The 23,577-nt window shown below is 48.3% G+C and overlaps 1 protein-coding gene across 1 annotated transcript in view; it reads left to right on the top strand.

Moving 5' to 3' along the window:
- The window catches only part of LOC138468132 (vomeronasal type-2 receptor 1-like), a 252,276-nt gene that overhangs the window by 52,811 nt on the left and 175,888 nt on the right, over window positions 1-23,577 (top strand). The window contains exons 4-7 of the mRNA XM_069608595.1: window positions 17,138-17,365; window positions 20,123-20,246; window positions 20,635-21,526; window positions 23,565-23,577. Of these exons, the coding sequence (XP_069464696.1) occupies window positions 17,138-17,365; window positions 20,123-20,246; window positions 20,635-21,526; window positions 23,565-23,577 (1,257 nt within the window). The remainder of the gene's footprint in view (window positions 1-17,137; window positions 17,366-20,122; window positions 20,247-20,634; window positions 21,527-23,564) is intronic.

The raw sequence follows: 23,577 nt of genomic DNA, 5'->3' as shown, positions 1-23,577 counted from the left end.
GATATTGGATTGCTAGCACTCCTGGTGATGTATTCCTCCATGGACAAGTCTAATACATGTATCTCCTGAAGAAAGTTCCAAACCAGCTTCATTCAACAGAAACATGTTGAGTATAATGTTTTGCAATCAGGTTTACAAGCTTAAGCACCATCCATAATAATGTGAGATAGGTAAATCTCATTAAGTATAGAGTGGGAAAGGAATATGAAGTAACATCGGGGCGGGCACACATTGTGGCACCCATTATCATATCACCTTCCTTACTGATCACTTGCTTGTCATTTCTCATCCTCAGTTCCCTAAACATGTCAATGATAAGCAATCCCTTGAGTAGATTCATCGCCTGCACTACCTACACCATCTTACCAGTTGCCAAGCGGTATCCGGTCATTTTTACGAAAACGTATTTTCAAAACACCATTTTGTCGAAAACATTTTGCCAATTTTTTCTTGACTGTATTATTTTTTTATTTATTTTATGTTTTTTTTGTTTTGTAAGTAAAAAAAGTGTTCAAAAAAATGTCGGCAAAATTGTGTCGAGAAAATGGCATTTGAAAAAGTCACTATAAACCGTTGCAAGCACCATGTTAATGACTGGCCATTGCTGTATGGCAACATTCAACCTCAATACCTCAATGTCTTGGCACCCTGATGGCAGCAGAATAAACACACTAGGCATTAAGAGCGATCCACCAGTGCATTCTGTACTACATACACAATGCAATGGTTTCATGTCCTGTGTCCCGAGTCATGACCAGTGGTAAGCAAATCAGAGGAGCATATCGTGCCATACTGTGGCATGTTAGCCACTTCCAAGGCTCACTGAACCAACAGCCATGCCCTCATCAAAACGCTCAAACAGCTCACGCTTACCCTCTCCTTTGTGATTCAAATTAAGACAAAAACTACAGCACAGGAAACCACTTTAGGCCTCATTACACAGATGGCGGTAAGGGTTTACTAGTACTGGTAAGAGTACCAGTGACGGTAAACCCTTACCACCTTACTACAAGGTCTCTTTGTGGGACCCTACCTTAACGGCTGGTTTTACCAGCCGTTAAGGGCGGGACCCGCAAAGGAACCTTGGAGGTAATTACGGTACCGCAATTTGCGGTACCGTAATTACCGCCTTCCCCATTCCCATTGAGCCCTATGGGGGCAAAAATGGGAATGGGGGCGTGCCATGGTGAATGGGGAATTATCGCCCCCACACACCTTGGAATAGGGCGGTAATTCCACCATTCACCATGGCGGACTCAGTAAAATACCGGCGGCAACCCCGCCGTCCGTGTAATGAGGCCCTTTGTCTGTTTTACAGGGTGATTCCTCTTTAAAAATGTGATAAGTAAAAATGATAAGTCAACAGACCCTACTATTCAATTAATCTCTAATTAGTTCATAAGATTTAGAAATTGATGTTTTGGCAACCCCTTTATGACATGCAATGGGTTGCTGCTGACACATACCCATCTGCCTATTGCATTTAATATAGTTTACACACTTTAGCAACGTTACCTGCAAATGCTTGCATGCTTCAACACTGCGATAATCTTTTTTTTTATTATTTAACCCGTCTTGTACTGGCTTATTTTTCTTGCCTGGAATAATGATTGCAATTTTGCACTGATGCCTTATGCATTTTACATGTGTATTTATAATGTCATATCCGCTTTATGAGGATCACAAGTAAACATACCTGCTCGTCACGTGCTGTTTTATTCTATTTGATGGACGGCACAGCTGGCAAACAAACTGAACATGTAAAACAATTAAAATGATTACTGTGTCAGATTGACATATGAGCCGATGTGAGCGTTCTGTTCATTTATATTTTCAATAAATAAAATTATGAGGGTAATTCTTTTCCTGAAAAGGAGGGCTGATAATAAGACCCTCCTTTTCAAAGAATCGCATACAGAAAATACCTCACTTGGTATATAAAAGGAGGGGTGCACCCCCTAATTCTTTGGCACTGCAGTCATTTCCAAAGTCTGCTGCTGCCAGAGAGGTGACAACAGAAGGTATCTAAGGCAGAGGGAATGTTTGTTCCCTTACAATGCCCTTGGAACATTGGGCATGGACAGCTATGGCCCAAAGCCTGCGACTCTCCCAGCTGGGCTGGAATCAGTATTATAACTAGTGCTAAAGGAAACACTGTAGTTGCCACTCATGATCCCTGGAAGTGCATAGCAGGAAGGATTTGTCGTGTCCAGTAGCCCCTGCAATGGGACTCAAAGCAAACCAGATGTCTAAGAGAAGCTGAAGTACTGTTCACCACTTTGAGGGGTCTTTGAGCCATCTCAATAGTGCCCAATCTGGCATGGGACCCACAGTGCTGCTTTTGGCACTCCACAACCTTGGAGTTGCTTACCTGTTTCTTCGAGTATTATCAATGCTGCCTTTCAGATCACCACAGGCTCGACTCATGCACCGGCTCAACACTGTGGAAGCATGTGACTCATCGTACTTTGAACCTTGTATTGATCCAACAGAAACTTTGGGGTTCATTCCAAGGTTGGAGGTAAGGGAAAAACGATGCCGGTATAGGATTACCGGCATTGCTTACCGCTCCGGGCTATTCAGGCCAACTCACTATTAGCGGCACCGTCAATAATGGTGCCTCTAATAGCGGCATGGGCGCGGGCACGCGTCCCATCATACCGGCAATAGCAGCATGCCGCTAAAGGGAGTAAATCACAAGTCAGGTGGACAAGCAAATACCGGCATCATGAAGGCAGAAATAGTGGATACCGGCATGCCGTAATACCGGCATCGTGAACCAACCGTAAAATGCTATGTGCAGTGTTCCCAACTGCCACAGGTGCACACAATCAGCACAGGTGGAGGCAATGGAGTCTGGGCCTGTACAAAAGGAGCACACCCACCACACCCCTTTCCACACCGAGATAATTCTAATAGCAGTATCAATACTTGAGCTGGAGGACATGCTTGCATTGCAACACCAGTAACAAAAACAACAGCAACAGCAGGCACCACAGAGGAGACGCAGCAGGAGAAGGAAAGTGAGACAGGCCCAGCATGCCCCACCAGTGCAGCCAGTGTAACCACACAGGCAACCCCCAATTTCGGCATCAGAGCCAGTCATTTCAACCCAACCCCGGAGCAGAACCACACCCTGTACGGTCTGAACCGGGACACCATCACCACCATCATGGACATGATACACGACAACATTGTCAGCCTCACTGAAATAGGCTACGCCATCCCCCCTCTATTGAAGGTAGTGTCTGTGCTCCACTTCCTTTCTACAGGCACCTACCAGCACACGGTGGGGCACATGCATGGCATATCCCCAAGCTTATTTTCTCGCATTCTGAAGCAAGTGCTGGATGCCCTCCTCAAGCACAAAAGGGACTACATATCTCTACCATGGACTCCCCAGGAGATAATTGAAACAAAAGTTGGCTTCCATGCACTGGCAGGCATGCCAAAATGTATAGGTGCCCGTGACTGCACCCACGTGGAGTTGGTGGTCCTGCATGCCATGGAGGTGGTGTACCGCAACCGCAAGCAATACCACTCCATCATAGTGCAGGTGGTACGCGACGAAAAATCAGCGCTGAATGCCTAATTTGCAGAGCCTACTGCCAATGCTCCCAATCAGAAAATCCTACAGAACACAACACATCACTAACTGGACACGGACACAGATGTATGCATACACAATGCATGAGCTACAAGATGGCAGAGCACACAGTGTATCATCTTGAAGATGCAACCCACACCATTATTCCATGGCACAGGACACATTGAGGTTCTGAAAATGGCGTGCATATAACCAGGGACATGTGCATGTTTCCAACGATAATCTGCCGGCAAGTGTCTAGTACAGCTGTCCATCATCAATCGACTGACATATACCTTTTTTTTCCTCCCATGCAGGTGACAGTGGCTATCCCTTGATGACGTGACTCCTCACCCCTGCCCGAACAGGCACAAGGAGGACTACTATCGATCCCACACCCGTACAGACCTTTGGCCTGTTGAGGGCATGGTTTCGCTGCCTTAGCCCGTCGAGTGGGGCACTCCTCTATGGGCGTGAGAAGGTGGCCAAGATAATCATGGCATGTATCATGCTGCACATCATGTGTTTCCGACGCAACGTGCCCCTGCCCCCTGACATTGAACTGCAACCATATGGTGATGATGAAGAAAAAGTGGTTGCACATCATTGCGGTGCCGATGCACAGGAGGGACGTGCTGTGCGTCAGTCAGTGATTGCACATTATTACTGCCACACATGGCTGCAGAGGCTGACATGATAGTTGGACAGAGGGCACTGGGTGTGGGGGTACATGTACACTATGCACTGAATATGAATAAATGACACATGCGCAATGATGAATGTCCACTCAGGTCTTTCTTTTGACGGGTGTATTGAAAATCACATCTCCCCCACACACCCTCACCACCCTCCCCCTACAAGACCCCCCACACACCCTGATCCCCTCCCCCTCCCCCCACAACTCCCCCACACATGTCCCAACAAGTGTCTAATGCCTTCATCAGGCTGGCCAGTCTACTTTTTGGCACTCCCTGGACCTGGTGGCGGCATGTCCGGCCGACGCAGGGTGTGCGACGACCTGCTGAGTGGGCTTGTCTGGGTTGAGCTGGAGGGCGATGGTGTGGCCGCCTGCTCCATCTGGGGTGCTGGACGGGCAGCCTCCATAGCATCAGCGATGCGGCCGAGGACCTGTCGCAGGACGGATACCTCCTCACACAGTCTAGTAGTATTGTCTGAAAATATCTTGCCCAGGGAGGCGGTGTTGTCTGCAATTATCCTGCCCAGGGAGGCTATGTTTTCACACCACTCAAGCCCTGATTGTGCATTGTCATCCACAAACGGACGCACAAGGGCAATCAGCTCCTCATGTCGCTTTGGCCCCGCCGGTGCACCGGTGGAGGTAAACGGTGCTTGGGTCTCATTTTCGGCTTCAATGCGCTCCACTGTGGGACTCATGGCCCCTTGATTTAACTCTCCCCCAGACTGCTCCGGGGTGGTGCCGTGGTCAGACTCCAATGATGTGAATTGGGGGGATGGTAGTGGACTGGGTATGCAGGGCAGTTCGGAGGAATCATCCTCCACGGGCACCCGCACCTCTTCCTGTGCCTCCTCCTCAGCCAGGGGTGCTGTGGCTGCCACCTCCCCAACCGAACTGGACTCTGCCGAGTGTGGACAGGGACGTCATTTAGGGGTCGCCAGAGGTCACAACTGTGACCTCTGAGGTCCCCCTTGCGACTTCTAGAAAAAAAATGTTTTTTAACATTTTTTTTTTTAATGCAAGCTCATGGGCTGTGGCCAGCACCATGTGGCTCTTTAGTTTTGGAGTGTTGGCTTTCTTGTTAAAGCCCCTTAAAAAAAGAAGAAAAAGAAGAAAAGGAGTGACACAAGTCTAACACTTTCAGCCCTGGTCCTAAATAAGAAAGATTAGGAATACCAAATAATGTGTCTTTCTGGAATTCTATACAATAATTGATAGACTCATTAAAGGTTTATTTCAGGCACACTTCAGGGGGTGAATCACTGATTTAGTCTGTTCTTAAATGCCTCAACTCAGCCTTTCATCCTTCTGAGGTTGATAAATGAGTACCAACACAGGTTGGATGATATTGGGTGTATATTTTTTCTATATAAAGTGCTTAAGCGTAAGTGCTATATAATAACACATCATTTTCATTTGGTCATGGATGTCTGCTTGCATTTACAGTAATTTGGTAATATGGGCCTATACACACTGATCTTAACGATACATATGGCGATCCATTCTTATATGAAATGTACATCACATTATAGTGATATAGCAACCATATTTTTTGTAGTGTACAATGCTATGTGATAGCATTTCCTGTTTTGTCAACGGATGAAAGGTCGCGTTCCATCGCATCCCGCGATATCACTTCGGGATGGGATCAAATGACATCACTTCCTGTGATGTCACCAGGGGTCAAGGGTCGTGTGATGTCACTTCCACTACCCCTGGCATTTTGGTGAAATGACGTCCCTGAGTGTGGAGCCTCAGCTGTGTCCTGTGGCAGTGTGACAGGTGTTGGTGCTTCCGTCTCAACGGCCCTTTGCAGCATTGGTCCCCTCGCGAATTGAGGTGGTTTCATTGGTGGTGCACAGCGGGCCTTGGGTTGGCCCATTGAGGTGGAAGGCCTGTTGGCCTCATCCTGGGCCCTCTTCCGGGATGTGGTTTGCTGTGGGGGTGAGTCCTGCACATCACTGTCATGGTCTGTGCCTGTTTCGGGGTCAAAGAGAGGGACGGCATGAGTGATGGTTGAATAGGCATCATGCACATATTTGAACAATTGATCATCTACACAATCGAGGGTAATAGGCATTTGAGTTTGGATGATCACGTTGCTTGCTACATGGGTGGGTGATGCAGGCATACGTCGGGGTCACTCATGTTGGGCAGGTGTATGGTATGTGACATGCATATGTGTTGAGGCCTGCATGCAGTGTGACTTATGCCATTTACATCTTTGTGTGGTATGTGTCAGGTACGGGATTGCCTTGCTGCAGGCAACTGCTTGTGTCTGTGCTGCGTCCCACAATTTTGCTGGGAATGTGTGTGTGTTGGGCCATGGCTTGCCTCTTTGGACAGACATATTGGTGGACTTTCATAAGACTCTGCATTACAGTGTTTTCTTAGGAGACTCACCTCCATCTGCCGATGTTGTGGCGCCACACTCCATGTCTCCAATACCCTCTGTGCCCTCCATGCCGATCAGGCTATCACATATGTCCTCCCATCGGGAACGCTTATGGGGGAGCTTGCTCCTCCTCCAGTTGACATTGCCTGGCTCCTGTTGGCAGAGAGTATTTTGCGGACTCTCTGCCGCAAGTCATCCCACCGCTTCCTGCAGTCCTTGATAGTGCGGGGGGTGTTGCCGACGACGCTTACTTTCTGCGCCACAAGTGCCCAGATCTCCTTTTTCCGTATTATGGCCTCCCTCTTCATGCTCTGTGCAAACACGACGTCTGCATGTTCTTGCAGGGTGTCAGCTAGCATGGTCAGCTCATCTTCATTGAATCGCTCCTTGCGTTGGCGGGAAGTGCCCTTCTTCACAGCCTTAGGCATTGTGGTGTGTTAGAGAATGAGTTTTCACGAACAGCAGTATCCAACAGGTCCTGGCTGCTGAGGATAGCAATGGATTGTGTTTTTTAAAGATGGCTGCCGTGCTCCTTCCCGTTCCTGTGCGATGACGCTACTTCCGGTTCCGCTAATAGTGGTGGCCGCTAATGCCACATTGGTTCATGCCAGTAGTGCAATCTGCGCTATACCTGATGCTGCTAAGGGCCTTTTTCGGGCCTTTTACAGCATTGCGGTAATGCCCTTACCGGCATGGCGCAAAGCTTGCACCCGCGAAGTCGTAATAGCCCTCTATTAGATGGCTCGTGACTACATGGACATGCAATTTGCTCCATGCCGGTAAGGACAGTTAACTGCTGACTCAAAAAACTAAAAGCCATTATGTCACTCTCTGACACGATACAGCATATTTATCTGATCAACCCTACTCCTCTGCTGACTTCATAATATTGGACTACCATGGAAATTCATCAACTTGCATAATCTCGAGTGTCATTTCAATCCACACCATGCCCAATCTTGACGCCAACTTTATGCTGACTCGTCTTTTGATCATGCTATCTCACCCGAATGCAACCAGAAGCCCATCTCGATGTTGATGGGTACCCAAGACAAGAAAATAAAGTCCTGTGCAGAGGCCCTATTTCCCTGGCCTGGGTCTCTTCACAGCAGGGAGCATATGACTGTTATGCCCCCTCATTTCTGCCTTTTCCTTACAATATATTTTCTTGAGCACTGACATTATGCCAATCTTTTTCCTTTTTTGCTCATCTACACAGAGTACTATTATACAAAAGCTTGTATTTTCTTTGGTTTTCACCAGGGTTGGGCTTTTTAATGTGTTTTTGTAAGTTATTTGCATTTTTATTGTCAAAAGAAACATGGGCCTTATTACATGAGTGTTTTTCAAAAGGAAAAGCCCATTGACAGATCTATATATATATATATTGTTATGGTTAAGTTGCTGTTTCCATAGGAAGAGCACTTTTTGGGCAGCTTATAACTTCGCTCTCCCTGGACGGATCCTCACCAAGCTTTGCAAAAAAAGTATTTGGGTCACTCTGAATTTTTTTTGCAAAGTTTGGTGAGGATTCGTCCAGGGGGGGAAAAGTTATAGGGGGGTCACAAAACTTTTTTTTTTCCCCATAGACATAATGGGAAAAAACTTTGCTCACGCCTACAGCCCAAACCGCTGGACGAATTTACACCAAATTAGCGGCAGAAGCGGCGGCTTGGTCCCGAAAGCGTGCTTTGCTTTATTTGGTGTAAATCCGTCCAGTAGTTTTTTAAAAAATGACAAAAATGTAAGTGAAAAAAATTAGTGATATCTTTGTTCGCTTCGCGGATACACTTCCCTGGACATCTGACGTGCTCTCTCATTGGATGCGTGAAAAGCGTGCTGTGCGTCTGGCTTCAGAGACGCCCGCCATCTTTGTTCCTCGCATGAGAGGCTTTGTATCCCGCCTGCACAGTAAGTCCCCCACCCCCGCTCATGCCCGTGCTGTCTCCTGTTCCTCCCACCCCCCGCTCATGTCTGTGTGTCTTTCTCCCTCCCGCCCACCGCTGGCTGATGTCCGTGTGTCTTTCTACCTCCCTCCCGCCCACCCCTCGCTCATGTCCGTGTGTCTTTCTCCCTCCCTCCCACCCCCCGCTCATGCCCCGCTCATGCCCAGCTCGTGCCACGCTCGTCTCTCCCAACCGCCCACCCCCCGCTCTTGCCCCGTGTCTCTCTCCCACCCCCGTGTGTCTCTCCCACCCGCTGCTCATGTCTGTATGTTTCTCCCCACCCGCCGCCCGCTCATGTCCGTGTGTCTCTCCTCACCCGCCGCCCACCCCCCGCTCATGTCCGTATGTCTCTCACCACCTGCCGCCCACCCCCCGCTCATGTCCGTGTGTCTCTCCCCACCCCCGCTCATGTCCGTGTGTCTCTCCCCACCCGCCGCCCACCCCCCGCTCATGCCCCGTGTGTCTCTCCCCCTCCCGCCCACCCCCGCTCATGTCCGTGTGTCTCTCTCCCTCCCCCCCACTCATGCCCCGTGTGTCTCTCCCCCTACCGCCCACCCCCCGCTCATGCCCCGTGTGTCTCTCCCCCTCCTGCCCACCCCTGCTCATGCCCCGCGTGTCTCTCCCCTTCCCCCACCCCCTGCTCATGCCTCGTGTGTCTGTCTCCCTGCCCCCCACCCCCGCTCTTGCCCCGTGTGTCTGTCTACGCTCTCCCCCACCAACGCTCATGCCCCGTGTGTCTTTCCCCCTCCCGCCCACCCCTGCTCTTGCCCCGTGTCTTTCCCCCTCCCGCCCATCCCTGCTCTTGCCCCATGTGTCTGTCCCCCTCCCGCCCACCCCCGCTCTTACCCCGTGTCTCTTTCCCCCTCCCGCCCACCCCGCTCTTGCCCCGTGTCTCTTTCCCCCTCCCACCAACCCCCGCTCTTGCCCCGTGTCTCTTTCCCCCTCCCGCACAGCCCCGCTCTTGCCCCGTGTCTCTTTCCCCCTCCCGCCCACCCCGCTCTTGCCCCATGTCTCTTTCCCCCTCCCACCCACCCCCACTCTTGCCCCGTGTCTCTTTCCCCCTCCCGCCCACCCCCGCTCTTGCCCCGTGTCTCTTTCCCCCTCCGCCCACCCCCACTCTTGCCCCGTGTCTCTTTCCCCCTCCCGCCCACCCCTGCTCTTGCCCCGTGTCTTCCCCCCTCCCGCCCACCCCCACTCTTGCCCCGTGTCTTTTCCCCTCCCGCCCACCCCCGCTCTTGCCCTGTGTCTTTCCCCCTCCTGCCCACCCCCGCTCTTGCCCTGTGTCTTTCACCCTCCCGCCCACCCCCGCTCTTGCCCCGTGTCTTTCACACTCCCGCCCACCCCCGCTCTTGCCCCGTGTCTTTCACACTCCCGCCCACCCCCGCTCATGCCCCTAGTGTCTCTCCCCCTCCTGTTCTCCCCACCCCCGCTCATGCTCTGTGTCTGTCTCCTGTTCCCCCCACCCCCTGCTCATGCCCCGTGTCTGTCTCCTGTTGCCCCCCACCCCCTGCCCTGTGTCTCTCTCCTGTTACCCCCCACCCCCCGCTCATGCCCCGTGTCTCTCTCCTTTTGCCCCCCACCCCCCGCTCTTGCCCCGTGTCTGTCTCCTGTACCCCCTCACCTCCCGCTCATGCTCGTGTCTGTCTCCTGTACACCCCCCCTGCTCATGCCCCGTGTCTGTTCCTTTTCCCCCCACCCGCTCATGTCCCGTGTCTCTCTCCTGTTGCCCCCCTCCCCCCGCTCATGCCCCGTGTCTGTCTCCTGTACCCCCCCACCCCCCCGCTCATGCCCTGTGTCTCTCTCCTGTTGCCCCCCACCCCCTGCTCATGCCCCATGTCTGTCTCCTGTACCCCCCCGCCCCCCGCTCATGCCCCATGTCTCTCTCCTGTTGCCCCCCACCCCCCGCTCATGCCCCGTGTCTGTCTCCTGTTCCCCCACCCCCCGCTTATGCCCCATGTCTGTCTCCTCTTGCTCCCACCCATGCCCCGTGTCTGTCTCCTGTACCCCCCCACTCCGCGCTCATGCCGTGTCTCTCTCCTATTGCCCCCACACCCCCGCTCATGCCCCGTGTCTTTCTCCTGTTGCCCCCCATCCCCTTGCTCATGCCCCGTGTCTGTCTCCTGTTCTCCGCACCCCCCGCTCATGCCCCGTGTCTGTCTCCTGTTCCTCCCACCCCCGCTCATGCCCTGTGTCTGTCTCCTGTTCTCCCCACACCCCGCTCATGCCCCGTGTCTGTCTCCTGTTGCCCCCCACCCCCCGCTCATGCCCGTGTCTGTCTCCTGTTGCCCCCCACCCCCTGCTCATGCCCCGTGTCTGTCTCTGTTGTTCCCCCACCCCCGCTCATGCCCCGTGTCTGTCTCCTGTTCCCCCCACCCCCCGCTCATGCCCCGTGTCTCTCTCCTGTTGCCCCCCACCCCCCGCTCCTGCCCCGTGTCTGTCTCCTGTACCCCCCAACCCCGCTCATGCCCCGTGTCTGTCTCCTATTGCCCCCCCACTCATGCCCAGTGTCTGTCTCCTGTTCCCCCCACCCACTCATGTCCCTTGTCTCTCTCCTGTTGCCCCCCACCCCCGCTCATGCCCCGTGTCTGTCTCCTGTACCCCCCACCCCACGCTAATGCCCCATGTCTCTTTCCTGTTGCCCCCGACTCCCCCACTCATGCCCCGTGTCTGTCTTCTCTTCCCCCCAGCCCCCGCTCATGCCCCGTGTCTGTCTCCTGTTCCCCCCATCCCCCGCTCATGCCCCATGTCTGTCTCCTCTTGCTCCCACCCATGCCCCGTGTCTGTCTCCTGTACCCCCCACTCCGCGCTCATGCCCGTGTCTCTCTCCTGTTGCCCCCACACCCCCGCTCATGCCCCGTGTCTGTCTCCTATTGCCCCCCACCCCCTCGCTCATGCCCCATGTCTGTCTCCTGTTCTCCCCACCCCCCGCTCATGCCCCATGTCTGTCTCCTGTTCCTCCCACCCCCGCTCATGCCCTGTGTCTGTCTCCTGTTCTCCCCACCCCCCGCTCATGCTCCGTGTCTGTCTCCTGTTCCTCCCCACCCCCCGCTCATGCCCCGTGTCTGTCTCCTGTTTCCCCCCACACCCCGCTCATGCCCCATGTCTGTCTCCTGTTGCCCCCCACCCCCCGCTCATGCCCCGTGTCTGTCTCCTGTTGCCCCCCACTCCCCGCTCATGCCCTGTGTCTGTCTCCTGTTGCCCCCCGCTCATGCCCCGTGTCTCTCTCCTGTTGCCCCCCACCCTCCGCTCCTGCCCCGTGTCTGTCTCCTGTACCCCCCACCCCCGCTCATGCCCCGTGTCTGTCTCCTGTACCCCCCCACCTCCCGCTCATGCCCCGTGTCTGTCTCCTGTTGCCCCCCCACTCATGCCCAGTGTCTGTCTCCTGTTCCCCCCACCCACTCATGTCCCGTGTCTCTCTCCTGTTGCCCCCCACCCCCGCTCATGCCCCGTGTCTGTCTCCTGTACCCCCCACCCCACGCTAATGCCCCATGTCTCTTTCCTGTTGCCCCCGACTCCCCCACTCATGCCCCGTGTCTGTCTTCTGTTCCCCTCACCCCCCGCTCATGCCCCGTGTGTCTCCTGTTCCCCCCATCCCCCGATCATGCCCCGTGTCTGTCTCCTGTTGCCCCCACCCATGCCCCGTGTCTGTCTCCTGCATTCCCCCACTCCACGCTCATGCCCCATGTCTATCTCCTGTTGCCCCCCACACCCCCCCGCTCATGCCCCGTGTCTATCTCCTGTTGCCCCCCACCCCCCGCTCATTCCCCGTGTCTGTCTCCTGTTCTCCCCACCCCCGCTCATGCCCCGTGTCTGTCTCCTGTTCTCCCCACCCCCGTTCATGCCCCGTGTCTGTCTCCTGTTCTCCCCACCCCCCGCTCATGCCCCGTGTCTCTCTCCTGTTGGCCCCACCCCCTGCTCATGCCCTGTGTCTGTCTCCTGTTGCCCCCCACCCCCCGCTCATGCCCCGTGTCTCCCTCGTGTTCCCCCCACCCCCCGCGCATGCCCCGTGTTTCCCTCGTGTTACCCCCCGCCCCCCGTTCATGCTCCGTGTCTCCCTCGTGTTCCCCCCACCCTCCGCTCATGCCCCTTGTCTCTCTCCTTTCCTCCCCACCCCGCTCATGTCCCGTATGTGCCCTGTACCCCCCGCTCATGCCCTGTGTCTCCCTCGTGTTCCTCCCCACCCCCTGCTCATACCCCGTGTCTCCCTCATGTTCCTCCCCACCCGCTGCTCATGCCCCGTGTCTCTCTCGTGTTGCCCCCACCACCACTCATGCCCTGTGTTTCCTTCCTTTTCCCCCCACCCCCTGCTCATGCCCCGTTTGTACCCTGTTCCCTCTCTCCCCCCGCTCATGCCCATGTGTCTCCCCTGTGCCCCCCCAACCCCGCTCATGCGCCGTTGTGTTCTTTATACACCCCGCCTTCCCTTTCCATGGTGGCCATCTTGGTAAAAGATTTTCCTTCCTACACCAAGACGCCGCAGGCGTCCCAGCGTAGGAAGGAAAATCTTTTTGTTTTTTTTACCACCCGGCATTCCCACTTTGAGGACATAAGATGTAAGTGGTCTTCATCTATTGAAAAGGATGTTATGGTCACGTTGTACTAATAAAAACCTTTAAAATTTAGTAAAAAAAAATGTTACAGGGACGTTATGGTTAAGTTGCACTAATAAAAACCTATAAAATTCAGTGAAAAAACTTTGTTAAAGGGACGTTATGGTTAAGTTGCGCTACTAAAAACCTATTTTCTTTTGCTGACATATCTAGGCCACATGGTTTTCTTCAGTAACAGTCAGAAACTAAACATTTTATTTTATTTGTAGACATATCCTTCAAGTAGGTTCTTACAGTAATTCTGTTAGAGTCCAGTCACATCATATGAAACATATACATACGGGAAGACACAAGCTTGAAAGACAGCAATCCTTTTTGTGCATAAAGATAATCAATAGACTTATGAGCACTTTCTGATAGTTCTGTTGTTTTTTATTTATGGCTGTACTTTCCCTGTGGGTCCAATCACATCAAGTGATACATATACATAGGGTGAATAGCAGCTTTGAAACAGAGCAATCATTTATTTGCATGAAAATAATCAGTTAAGTTATGAATTGTTTCTGCTACTACTTGTGCTTTTTTGCTAACTTCACTTTCCCTGTATATACCCATATTGGTATGTGTTCTTGTGTCTTTGTGTTTTGTCTATAGTAATGTTTTATTAGCTACGTATTACATATTTCACAATACACAAAAATCTATTAAGAAAACAATTATCATTTCATTATTCAACATATTAACATTACAAATATTACACCTTCATCTTGTACACTGCACACCATGTTATGTTTCTGTATCAGTAGCTTAGTATACTAGATAGAACCCCATAATAGAATGCTATTTATATCAATGCATCGTTCAATGCACTAATTAGGGTATGATATTTATTGCAATGATCCTTGACACATGTTTCGCAACATTATAATAAGAATCCCTTGTACACATATTTCATGAAAAGTACATACACATGTGATGTCATCAGTGATGTCATCAATGACATTTGTGATGTCATCTTTGATGTCATGGGTGTTAGTCTTAGCAGTGCACGATGGTGGCGCGAGTTATGGTTGCTTAGCTTACCATAACTGGCGAATTTCAAGGGTTTTTCGGTTTTACTTGGAACCATAACGTTCCTTTGACAAAGTTTTTTCACTGAATTTCATAGGTTTTTAGTAGCGCAACTTTACCATAATGTCCCTTTAACAAAGTTTTTTCACTGAATTTCATAGGTTTTTAGTAGCGCAACTTAACCATAACGTCCCTTTAACAAAGTTCTTTCATTGAATATATATAAAAGTGAACATTTGTGGATTTGTGGGTTTGTGGCAAAGCATATCTTTCCTATATAATTTCAAACCGTTTCACCAATCTGCACCACATTTGGCACAGTCACCTGTTAGGACCCTTGAGACATTACTGGCTACATGACATTTGGACATCCCATCCATTTCCCCAGATTTCAGCAGAAGTTTCCAGGTTTGTGGTATTGTGACTTTGTGTATGTTCCCTATACAATTCCACACTGTTTTACCAATCTGCACCACATTTTGCACAGTCACCCATGAGGCCCCTTCGAACATTACTAGCTACATGACATTTGGACACCCTTACCTCTTTCCCTCGATAACAGCAAAAGTCACGATTTGTTTGTTGGTTTGTGGCTTGGCGAGCTTTGTTCCATATACAATTTCACACTGTTTCATCTTCCTGCACCAAATTTTGCAGGGTTACCTGTACCTCTGAGGGAATTAAATCCTTCGACATGCTGTGTATATCAGCTAGTGCTTTATAGATCAGGCCCTATATTTTTATTGGAAATTGATTGTTTTATTTTTGCAGTCGTTTTACTTTGTTTTTTATTTTATTTTTGCTGTCGTTTTACTTTGATTGTTTTTATTTTATTTTTGAAGTCGTTTTACTATGCTGGGTTGCTACTGTTGTCAGCTCACAAACCATCGTAAGGTATAGTCTGCCCACGAACTGCACTCTCACACAAGGTGAAGGAGTTAAACCTTTCGGCTGTACCTTTTTCTACCTTATTACTTGGATTGCTGCTGGTTTAGTTGTAGTGGGGGAGCGAGTAGGCGGTTTAGCCGCTACATATCCCTGTATACATGTGTATCAGTAGTCATTTAATCACAATTACATTCAATGGGTCCAAATAGGTCTCAGGAAATCTTTTCAATTTTTATTTATTTAAATTGGGCTACCAATTTATTTTATTCATTTTAAATGTGTGAGGAATACAGCTCAAAGAATATGCCAGTTTTATTAAGCCAAAATCCTGGACCACAAAAGTGGTGTATAGGTTACATGGAGTCATCTAATCACGTTTAACATAAGGCTCACAGTGTTGCAGAGTGGACATGCCGATATTTAATGGAGACATTTGACTAACAGGCCATTTTTCCTGAATGGCCGTCTGTCAGGTTCAGTGTATGTGAAAATTCACGCATGCTTGGATAGGGCCAGAGGGGATGAGGAGAGCCGTGGACAGTGGGCCGATCAGTAGGGTGACCAGACGTCTGGGTTTTCCCAGGACAGTCCGGGGAAATCACCCGACATCCGGGGGTCCCGGGAGATTTTTTCTTTTATAAACCACGTCCGGGGTTTTGGATATGGTCCCTTTTTTTGCCGGGACCAGATTTCGAAATCCCAAAATCGGGTCCCGGCGCAAATCTTTTTGAGCAAATAGTGGAGTGAAATGCTTTTCACTGCCCCATTTCCTCCCCCTTCGACTCCCAGGTGCTGTTCTCCAATGAGAGGAGTGTGAGCACACCCGTCCCCGCCCCCGCAACAGGCCAGCGACATAGAAGTAGGACTAAAGTCTTATGTGTATTTACCTTAGTCCTACTTCTATTTCGATGGCCGGTCCGGGTTACTTTTTGAACAAATCTGGTCACCCTCCCAATCAGGAAAATAGTAGGTTAGTTTTATGGGGCTGAGCATTTGTGTGGAGAAAAATATGGCAGAGAGGAGTGCAGGGTAGGGGGAGAAGAAATGGAATGACAGTAACTGCAGGGAGCAGAACAGGAAGCATATTGTGGTTTGCTTATTTTCCCTAGTGTGAGTGGGAGTTGAGTGGGGGAAAGGAGGGTTCTACATGTCCAGGGTTATGGAAATGCTCCCCACATCAGAGAAGGGGCACGGGCGGAAGAAGCCCAGAAAAGTGATTTCTCTACAGTGCCAAAGCTGGGCCTGGGAACCCAGACTTTGACTAAAATAGTCTTTAGGGAAATCTCATGCATAGGGTATATTGCCAAGCAGCCTTTGCTTTAATAATGGAAGAACATTGCTTACTGATGGTCAGAAGTGTGATGCATTAATTTGCATTGCATCCTCTCCTATCGTAAATGTGTGATGCATAGACAGTTCTTTCCCTTAGTAATTACATTCTGTTGATTCATAAGGTATTTAATTTGAAATCCATATTTATAAAAATGAAAATGTGTGGGTTTGTGGCTGGGTTTGTGGTGAAGTGTTTTTCCTTATACAATTCCACACAGTTTCACAAATCTGCAACACATTTTGAATGGGCACCTGTTATGAACCTCCAGACGTGACTGGCTACATAACATTTGGAGACCACACCCCTTTCCCGGATTTCAGCACCTTCAAACAAGAGTCAGTTGCCTGAAATGGACGAAACACCAATGCTGTCGTAGAACGACCAGTCCTCGACCCTAGAATGCACAGTTTCTGGGACATTTGAACCGCAATGCACTGCACTGAACTGCACCATGCCAGGGTGAGAGAACAGTAGGTCCCAGCATGCAGCAGCACAACTCTCGCATCCCACCAACGTCTGCACCGGGGTATGTCAGCCAACCACACACGCCCATTCTCAGTGCACTTTTTTTCAGAATACAAGGCACATCAAGTGATAAGCAAATCGGAACAGCGACCTACAGGATCATTGTTTTACAACAATGTATGAGTGTATCATTAACTTTTTTGCAGGTTCTTCATTACATTCGAAAAGTATGGTTTCAAAATAAAGATGGTGATGAGGTATTTTTTAATCGGAATGGAGAAGTGCCTGCACGGTATGATATTGTGAACTGGCAAAGGCGTTCAGATGGAGGCATGCGGCAGGTGACGGTTGGAAGATATGATCACAGCGCCATTTACGGAAGGAACCTCGTCATCAACAACAGTGTCATTCATTGGCCTTCTCTTGGCTCTGAGGTAAGAAAGGCGTGTAACAATCAATCATTTGTAATAATTTATTTTATTTTCAAGTAGATGTTTAGTCATATTGTTCCCTTTCTCATAATTATTGTGCTATTTTAATTTATATCAAATGCTATTTTTAAAATAAGAGAATTGAGTGTCTAGATTGTTTATTTAATACTTATTGTTACAATACACTTTTGCTTGTGATGAATTTTAGAATTTTATGTGTAAAATGTCTGAAACATTTGTTTTTCTTTTAACTAATATATTACGGGCCTCATTCCGAGTATGGCGGTAAGGGATACCGGTCACTGTTAATGAGACCGGTGCCGGTAATCCCTTACCGCCACATTCCGAGTTCCCTTTGCGCCCTCGTCCTTAACGCCTGCTTTTAGCAGGCGTTAGGGATGAGGGCGCAAAGGGGCTTTTTAGAAAATAACAGTGACCGTAAAGTACGGTCACCGTTATTTGCAATTTCCCCATTCCCATTGAGTCCTATGGGGGCTCATTTGGGAATGGGGAAGAGCACTGGGGAATGGGAAATTACCGCCCTGGTCAACTCGGAATAGGGCGGTAATTTCCCATTCCACCAGGGCGGTGCCGGTACGGGTCCGGTGCCGACCAAGGCGCTACTACCGCCATTGGTTAGTGCCGGACTCGGAATGAGGCCCTATATATTTGTGAAAGTGTCTATGTATGTTCTGGTTTGGCTCCAGCTCCATAACAGGTGGTGGGCATACCAGTCTGGGGTGTACTGGTTATAGTGAAATTTGACCAACCCCACCCATTCACCCTGCACAGGGTGGGCTCCGGACCTGTGCTATCAGTGTAGATGATTTTGGGAGGTTGCCCTTTTTGCCACATTTCAAAAATAGGAAATTATGACACAAGGTCATCATTCCAGTCTGGGGTGTACTGGCGATAGTGAAACTTGACCAACCCCACCTATTCGCCCTGCACAGGGGTGGAGCTGATTCCGGTCTGCGCCATGTGCTATCAGTATAAGCAATTTCGGGAGATTGCCAATTTATAAAAAAATAGGAAGCTATGATACACAAGGTTACAGCAGACCCCCAAGTGCATGTCAGCTACAGACCCAGCCAACGCTGGGTTATATCGCTAGCAAAATAAAAAGACAGTGTAAAAGCAAAAAATATGTCAAATGTCATTTTGCAGACATTTCATTAGTATCATATATGGGAAGTTTGTGAGCATGAAAGGGGTAGCCATCTACACCAAATATATAAAATAGAACCAGACTTTCTCACATGCCCATATCAAATTCCAATTTAAACAATGAAACCTCTAATCTACTTGAAAACTGATGCGTGAAGCAACATTACTTTTGAATACATATCTTCTTCTTTAGGTGGAAATGATAAGATCAAAATGGAGTCAAATGATGCTATTAAGCAGTTATATCGCAGCATGCAAGATACAGGATGCGCTATACACATTTGGCAAAATTATATTAACAGTGCATTGTAGTAATTTGCAAAAGTGGTGACACCATTTTTAATTCTGTATTTTTATGGCATGTTGAAGGAATTCTAGGTTCTTCAAAAACCTTGCCTTGGAAGGTTTGGTCTAACTTGGCGACATCTTATAGTGGTGAACAATGAAAGTAGTTGGTACAATCAGTACATTAAGTCCATGGAGTCGCGTCTCACCAGGTCTGGGGTTTAGCCAAGTACAAGACCACTTGCAAAATAGTGTAATGTATAAGTAACCTGGAAAGAGACAGCACCTGATTTTTGCAAAATATTTTTATTTCTCAGAAAATTGCCCTTAAAGTTGATGACACGTGTTTCGGTCCTCCAAGAACCTTTTTCAATTCAGGGCTATTGATTAGTCTTGTAGTCATGTAAGATGCCCCTGTCACATAATGTGAAAAATTAGCTTCCATATGTCAAAGGGGTAAATCCCTGCTGTTCAGAATAAGCACGTACGATCGCAAAGTTGCTACAAGTCTCGAGGGGGAATTCTAGTTATTCAGGATATGGCAAGTGAACATTCCCAATTTGTGAACTTAGACCATGTTTTTCCAATACTGAGAATAAGTACTTTTGATTAATTAATCTTCAGATGTCACGCAACCCAAATACCACTTACCATTTGCCTGACTTCAGAATGGAGTCATGCCTTCCTTCAAACCGGGGTGCAACTTGACCTTGCCCCTTGTGGGAAGTCTCCAAGCCTCCTGGAATGCTCCATGTGACCCATAATAAAGTCTCTTCTGAGGGGAGACTACATGTTTACCCCTCCGTATGTGACAGACATTCACTAGCTCTCAATTGTCTCTTTCTTTTATTAGGTAATGACCTGATGCAAACCAAGTGAGTTTCCCTTAGGAATGCACTTGTACTAACTTGCTACCGAACATTTGATAGCAGAGGCAGACTGTGCTGCTAGATGCAACCCCTTCCTTAATACCGAAATGTCACCAGAATCACTAAAATGACTGCTTATGCCCATCATCTTCACTGTAAGAAATGTATAATTCTGGTAATGGCAGTCAAATCGCATTTGGACATTTAGCTGAAGAAATGTTTGGTGCATTATTTTAAGCAATAATTTAGACAAAAGTATGTATACACTAAACCCCACCAGATCTAAAAATGGTGTGAGTGCTTATTATTTAGAAATATACCTAGTGACTACTGTATGAGGAGCCCTAGCAAATATCCTACAATGTTTATGAAAATACCTCCAGAACAGGAGAAATTGTGTAACTTGATGAAATGCATCATTGTTGTATTCCTATTCTAGATCCCTGCCTCTGTGTGCAGTCAGAGTTGTCTGCCTGGATTTAGAAAAGCTGTGAGAGAAGGCGAGCCTGTCTGCTGCTTCCTGTGTGTTAAGTGTCCTCAGGGTGAGATCTCCAACCAAACTGGTGAGAGATCAGCTTTTTTAAATCCCAACACCACCAGATTGTAGATTTGGTTAACTTTCTAGTACTAGGAGCACTAATCAATACAGTGTCATCAGAAATCCTTGTAGTTCTCACATGGACACATATCATGGGTATGTTATAGCTCTACATCCTTTACCTTGATTTTCCTTTTAGTATGTATGTAATGTTATCTTTATTGATGTGTTGCAAATATGGTTCACTGTTGTTGTCCCTTGATATTGGTCATCCTGTAAAAGGTTGTGCTTTATAAATACACTTTCCTACAGCTACTCCTCCTACGACTATTACTGCTCCTACTACACGTGTGAGATACAGACTTTATACATGTGCAATGTATTTCATAGAATGTAATTTCTTTCTCCATTAGACTCAGTAAGCTGCTTGAAATGCCTGTGGGATCATTGGCCCAATGCCAGACATGAACGATGCATCCCAAAAGCAAAGGAATATCTCTCTTATGAAGAACCTGTGGGTGCAATCCTGACAGCAATTTGCCTTTCTGCATCGTTGATTCCACTTGCAATTTTCGGACTCTTTGTACTTTACAAAAACACCCCCATTGTGAAGGCCAACAACCGATCCCTTAGTTACCTTTTGCTCATGTCACTTGTCCTGTGCTTTCTTTGCTCCTTGTCTTTCATTGGTTATCCCTCTCAAGAGAAATGCCTCCTTCGCCAGGCAGCTTTTGGCATCATCTTTGCTCTTTGTATATCGTGCATCTTGGCCAAAACTCTCATGGTGGTCATTGCCTTCAACGCCACCAGACCCAACAGTGACTTAATGAGATGGGTGGGCCCCAGGTGTTCATATATTGTCACCAGTGTTTCGACGCTCATTCAGGTTTTTTTATGTGTTTGCTGGTTGACAGCCGCTCCTCCTTCATCAGAGTATAATGTCCATTCTCAGCCGGGAAAGATAATCATTGAATGTAATGAGGGGTCACCGCTTGCTTTTTGGTGCATGGTGGGATATCTTGGGCTTCTGGCCACAACTAGTTTCATTGTGGCATTCCTATCAAGACAACTTCCTGATAACTTTAACGAGGCCAAATTCATAACTTTTAGCATGCTCACATTCCTCAGCGTGTGGCTGTCCTTCATTCCAGCTTACCTAAGCACTAAAGGAAAGTACATGGTGGCCATGGAAGTTTTTGCCATCTTGACTTCCAGTTTGGCATTGGTGTCTTGCATATTTTTTCCAAAATGCTACATTATTCTCCTGAGACCAGAGATGAACACAAAGGACCATCTGATGGGAAGGCAAAAGTAATTATCAACATAGATAAATCTGCAGACACTCATAGTATCAAAACATTGACAATAAATGCCGATTTTTTGTTCCCTCTCTGCAAACAGTCACACTTTATAAGAACAGTACAGCAGAATTTAAAAATGGGTTATTTGCTGTAAAGAATGCTACTTGACACTTGTTTCTAGCCTTCTACTTTATAATAAGCTATTGGTCTCATGTGCTAGAGAGGTTAAAAGCTCCACCAGGAGCTCAATGCCTCTAGAGCTCTGGTACTCTCTAGGCTGGACTACTGCCACAGCCTCATCCTTAACATACCCTCTTCCTCTCTACGTCCCCTCCAACATATCCAGAACAGGGATGCAAGACTTATGCTTGGCCACAAGCCCAGGGACCGCATCTTCTCCAACCCTAAAATCTCTTCACTGGCTCCCGGTTGCTGCAAGGATCAAATTCAAATCCCTCTGCACAAGGTTGTCTGGGGCCGGGGGCCATGCTATCTACAAATGGCTCTCACCAAATGCTCTCCCTCTAGATCTTTACGCCCCTCTGGCGCCACATCTTTGTGTGTCAAGTGCTTCTCAAAATAGCGAACCAGTGGCCGATCTCTTTCCTCGGCTGACTCCCTCCTCTGGAACAGCCTCCCACTTCCTCTCTGTCTTGAGCTGGATCTCCTCAAATTTGGAAAACTCCTCAAGAATTTCGTTTTCACCACCTCTTCCCCCCTTCGTTCTCGCTTGCTAAACACCACAGTCGCTGGGATTGGTGACCAGGGCACTCATGTATCCTCCTGGGCCCTGGCCCCCACACCCAATCACCTCCAGCCTCTGCACACTCCCAGCCTTTGGACACCCACTGGCCTTTGGGCACCCACTGGCCTTTGGGCACCCACTGGACTGCATTGTCTCGCAGGCCTGCAGTTATTATTGGCAGTTGACCACTCTCACCAAGTGATCTCTACCAGACATTTAACAACTGCTTGCAACTTACCTCCAGTACTTCCTCAGTGGAACTCCTATTACTTACCACCATTTTTTGTCCCTTTACCCTCTCTGCACTTGCATGTTCTGAATGCTCACAAGGCATAGTAGTTTTGTCTCTTTATTTCTCTTCATTGCTAGTATATTTGCCTTTCATTCCCATGTTCCCTACCTGCTGCCTTGTGGGTGCTTTGAAACACAATTTACTTGATGTATAAGCACCTTACAAATGCACAATGAAATAAATAAAAAAATGAAACTATATTCTTAGAGCCTCAACGAGATTTGTGGTTGATTAGTTAGGCCCATGGTTTATGTCCTGGATCCTTTTGTGTGTTGTTAAACTGCCTTGTGGCACCCAGCGGATAATGTAAGTTATCTTGTGTTAACATAGCCATGTGAAAACGTTTACTTGTCTCTGGTCTCTTTTGCTTTTTTCTCTCTCAAAGGTATGCATTGGTGTCCAGTCATAATATCGAATACAAAATTTCGAATGTCAAAAATGTCGAATCAAAAATGTCGAAAAAAAAAATGTCGAATTATTTTTTTTTCGATATTTTTTTTTTGGGCTCTAGTTTATATAAAAAAATAGGTAAAAACAAAAAAAAAAAAGAAAAAAGGGGGGTTGGGGGGGAACCCCCCCATTTCGAAAAAAAACGTCATAAAAAATAAATTCGACATTATTTTTTTCGACATTTTTTTTTCGACTTTTTGACTTTCGAAATTTTTGATTTCGAAATTATGTCTATAAACCGTATGCATTCACACTGTTTCATTGGGTGATAACTGGCTTTCCAGCATGCAAGGCACACATGAGATTTAGTAATGCCGTACAGTGGCGTCTCCATGTATCAGATTTAGGGGGTGGCACAGAGGGGGCCACAGACAAAAGTAGGGGGGCCGCCTATAAAAGGCCAATGTATATGTTTTTGTCAAATTGACGCAGCAAAGTAGTCCAAAGTGGCCCGGGGCAAAATTGTAATACTTCTGAAGCCAGGGCATAAACTGTAAGCCGCATGCCATGAATCATAGGTCAGTAGAAATGACACTAGTTTTAATATTGGCCGAGGAGTACATGCAGT

The sequence above is a fragment of the Ambystoma mexicanum genome, chromosome 1p (genome assembly GCF_040938575.1).
Source record: "Ambystoma mexicanum isolate Mex_15411 chromosome 1p, UKY_AmexF1_1, whole genome shotgun sequence".
NCBI classification, from domain to species: Eukaryota; Metazoa; Chordata; class Amphibia; order Caudata; family Ambystomatidae; genus Ambystoma; species Ambystoma mexicanum.
Note: the sequence above shows the minus strand (reverse complement) of the source record. Positions and strands in the feature narration are given on the sequence as shown.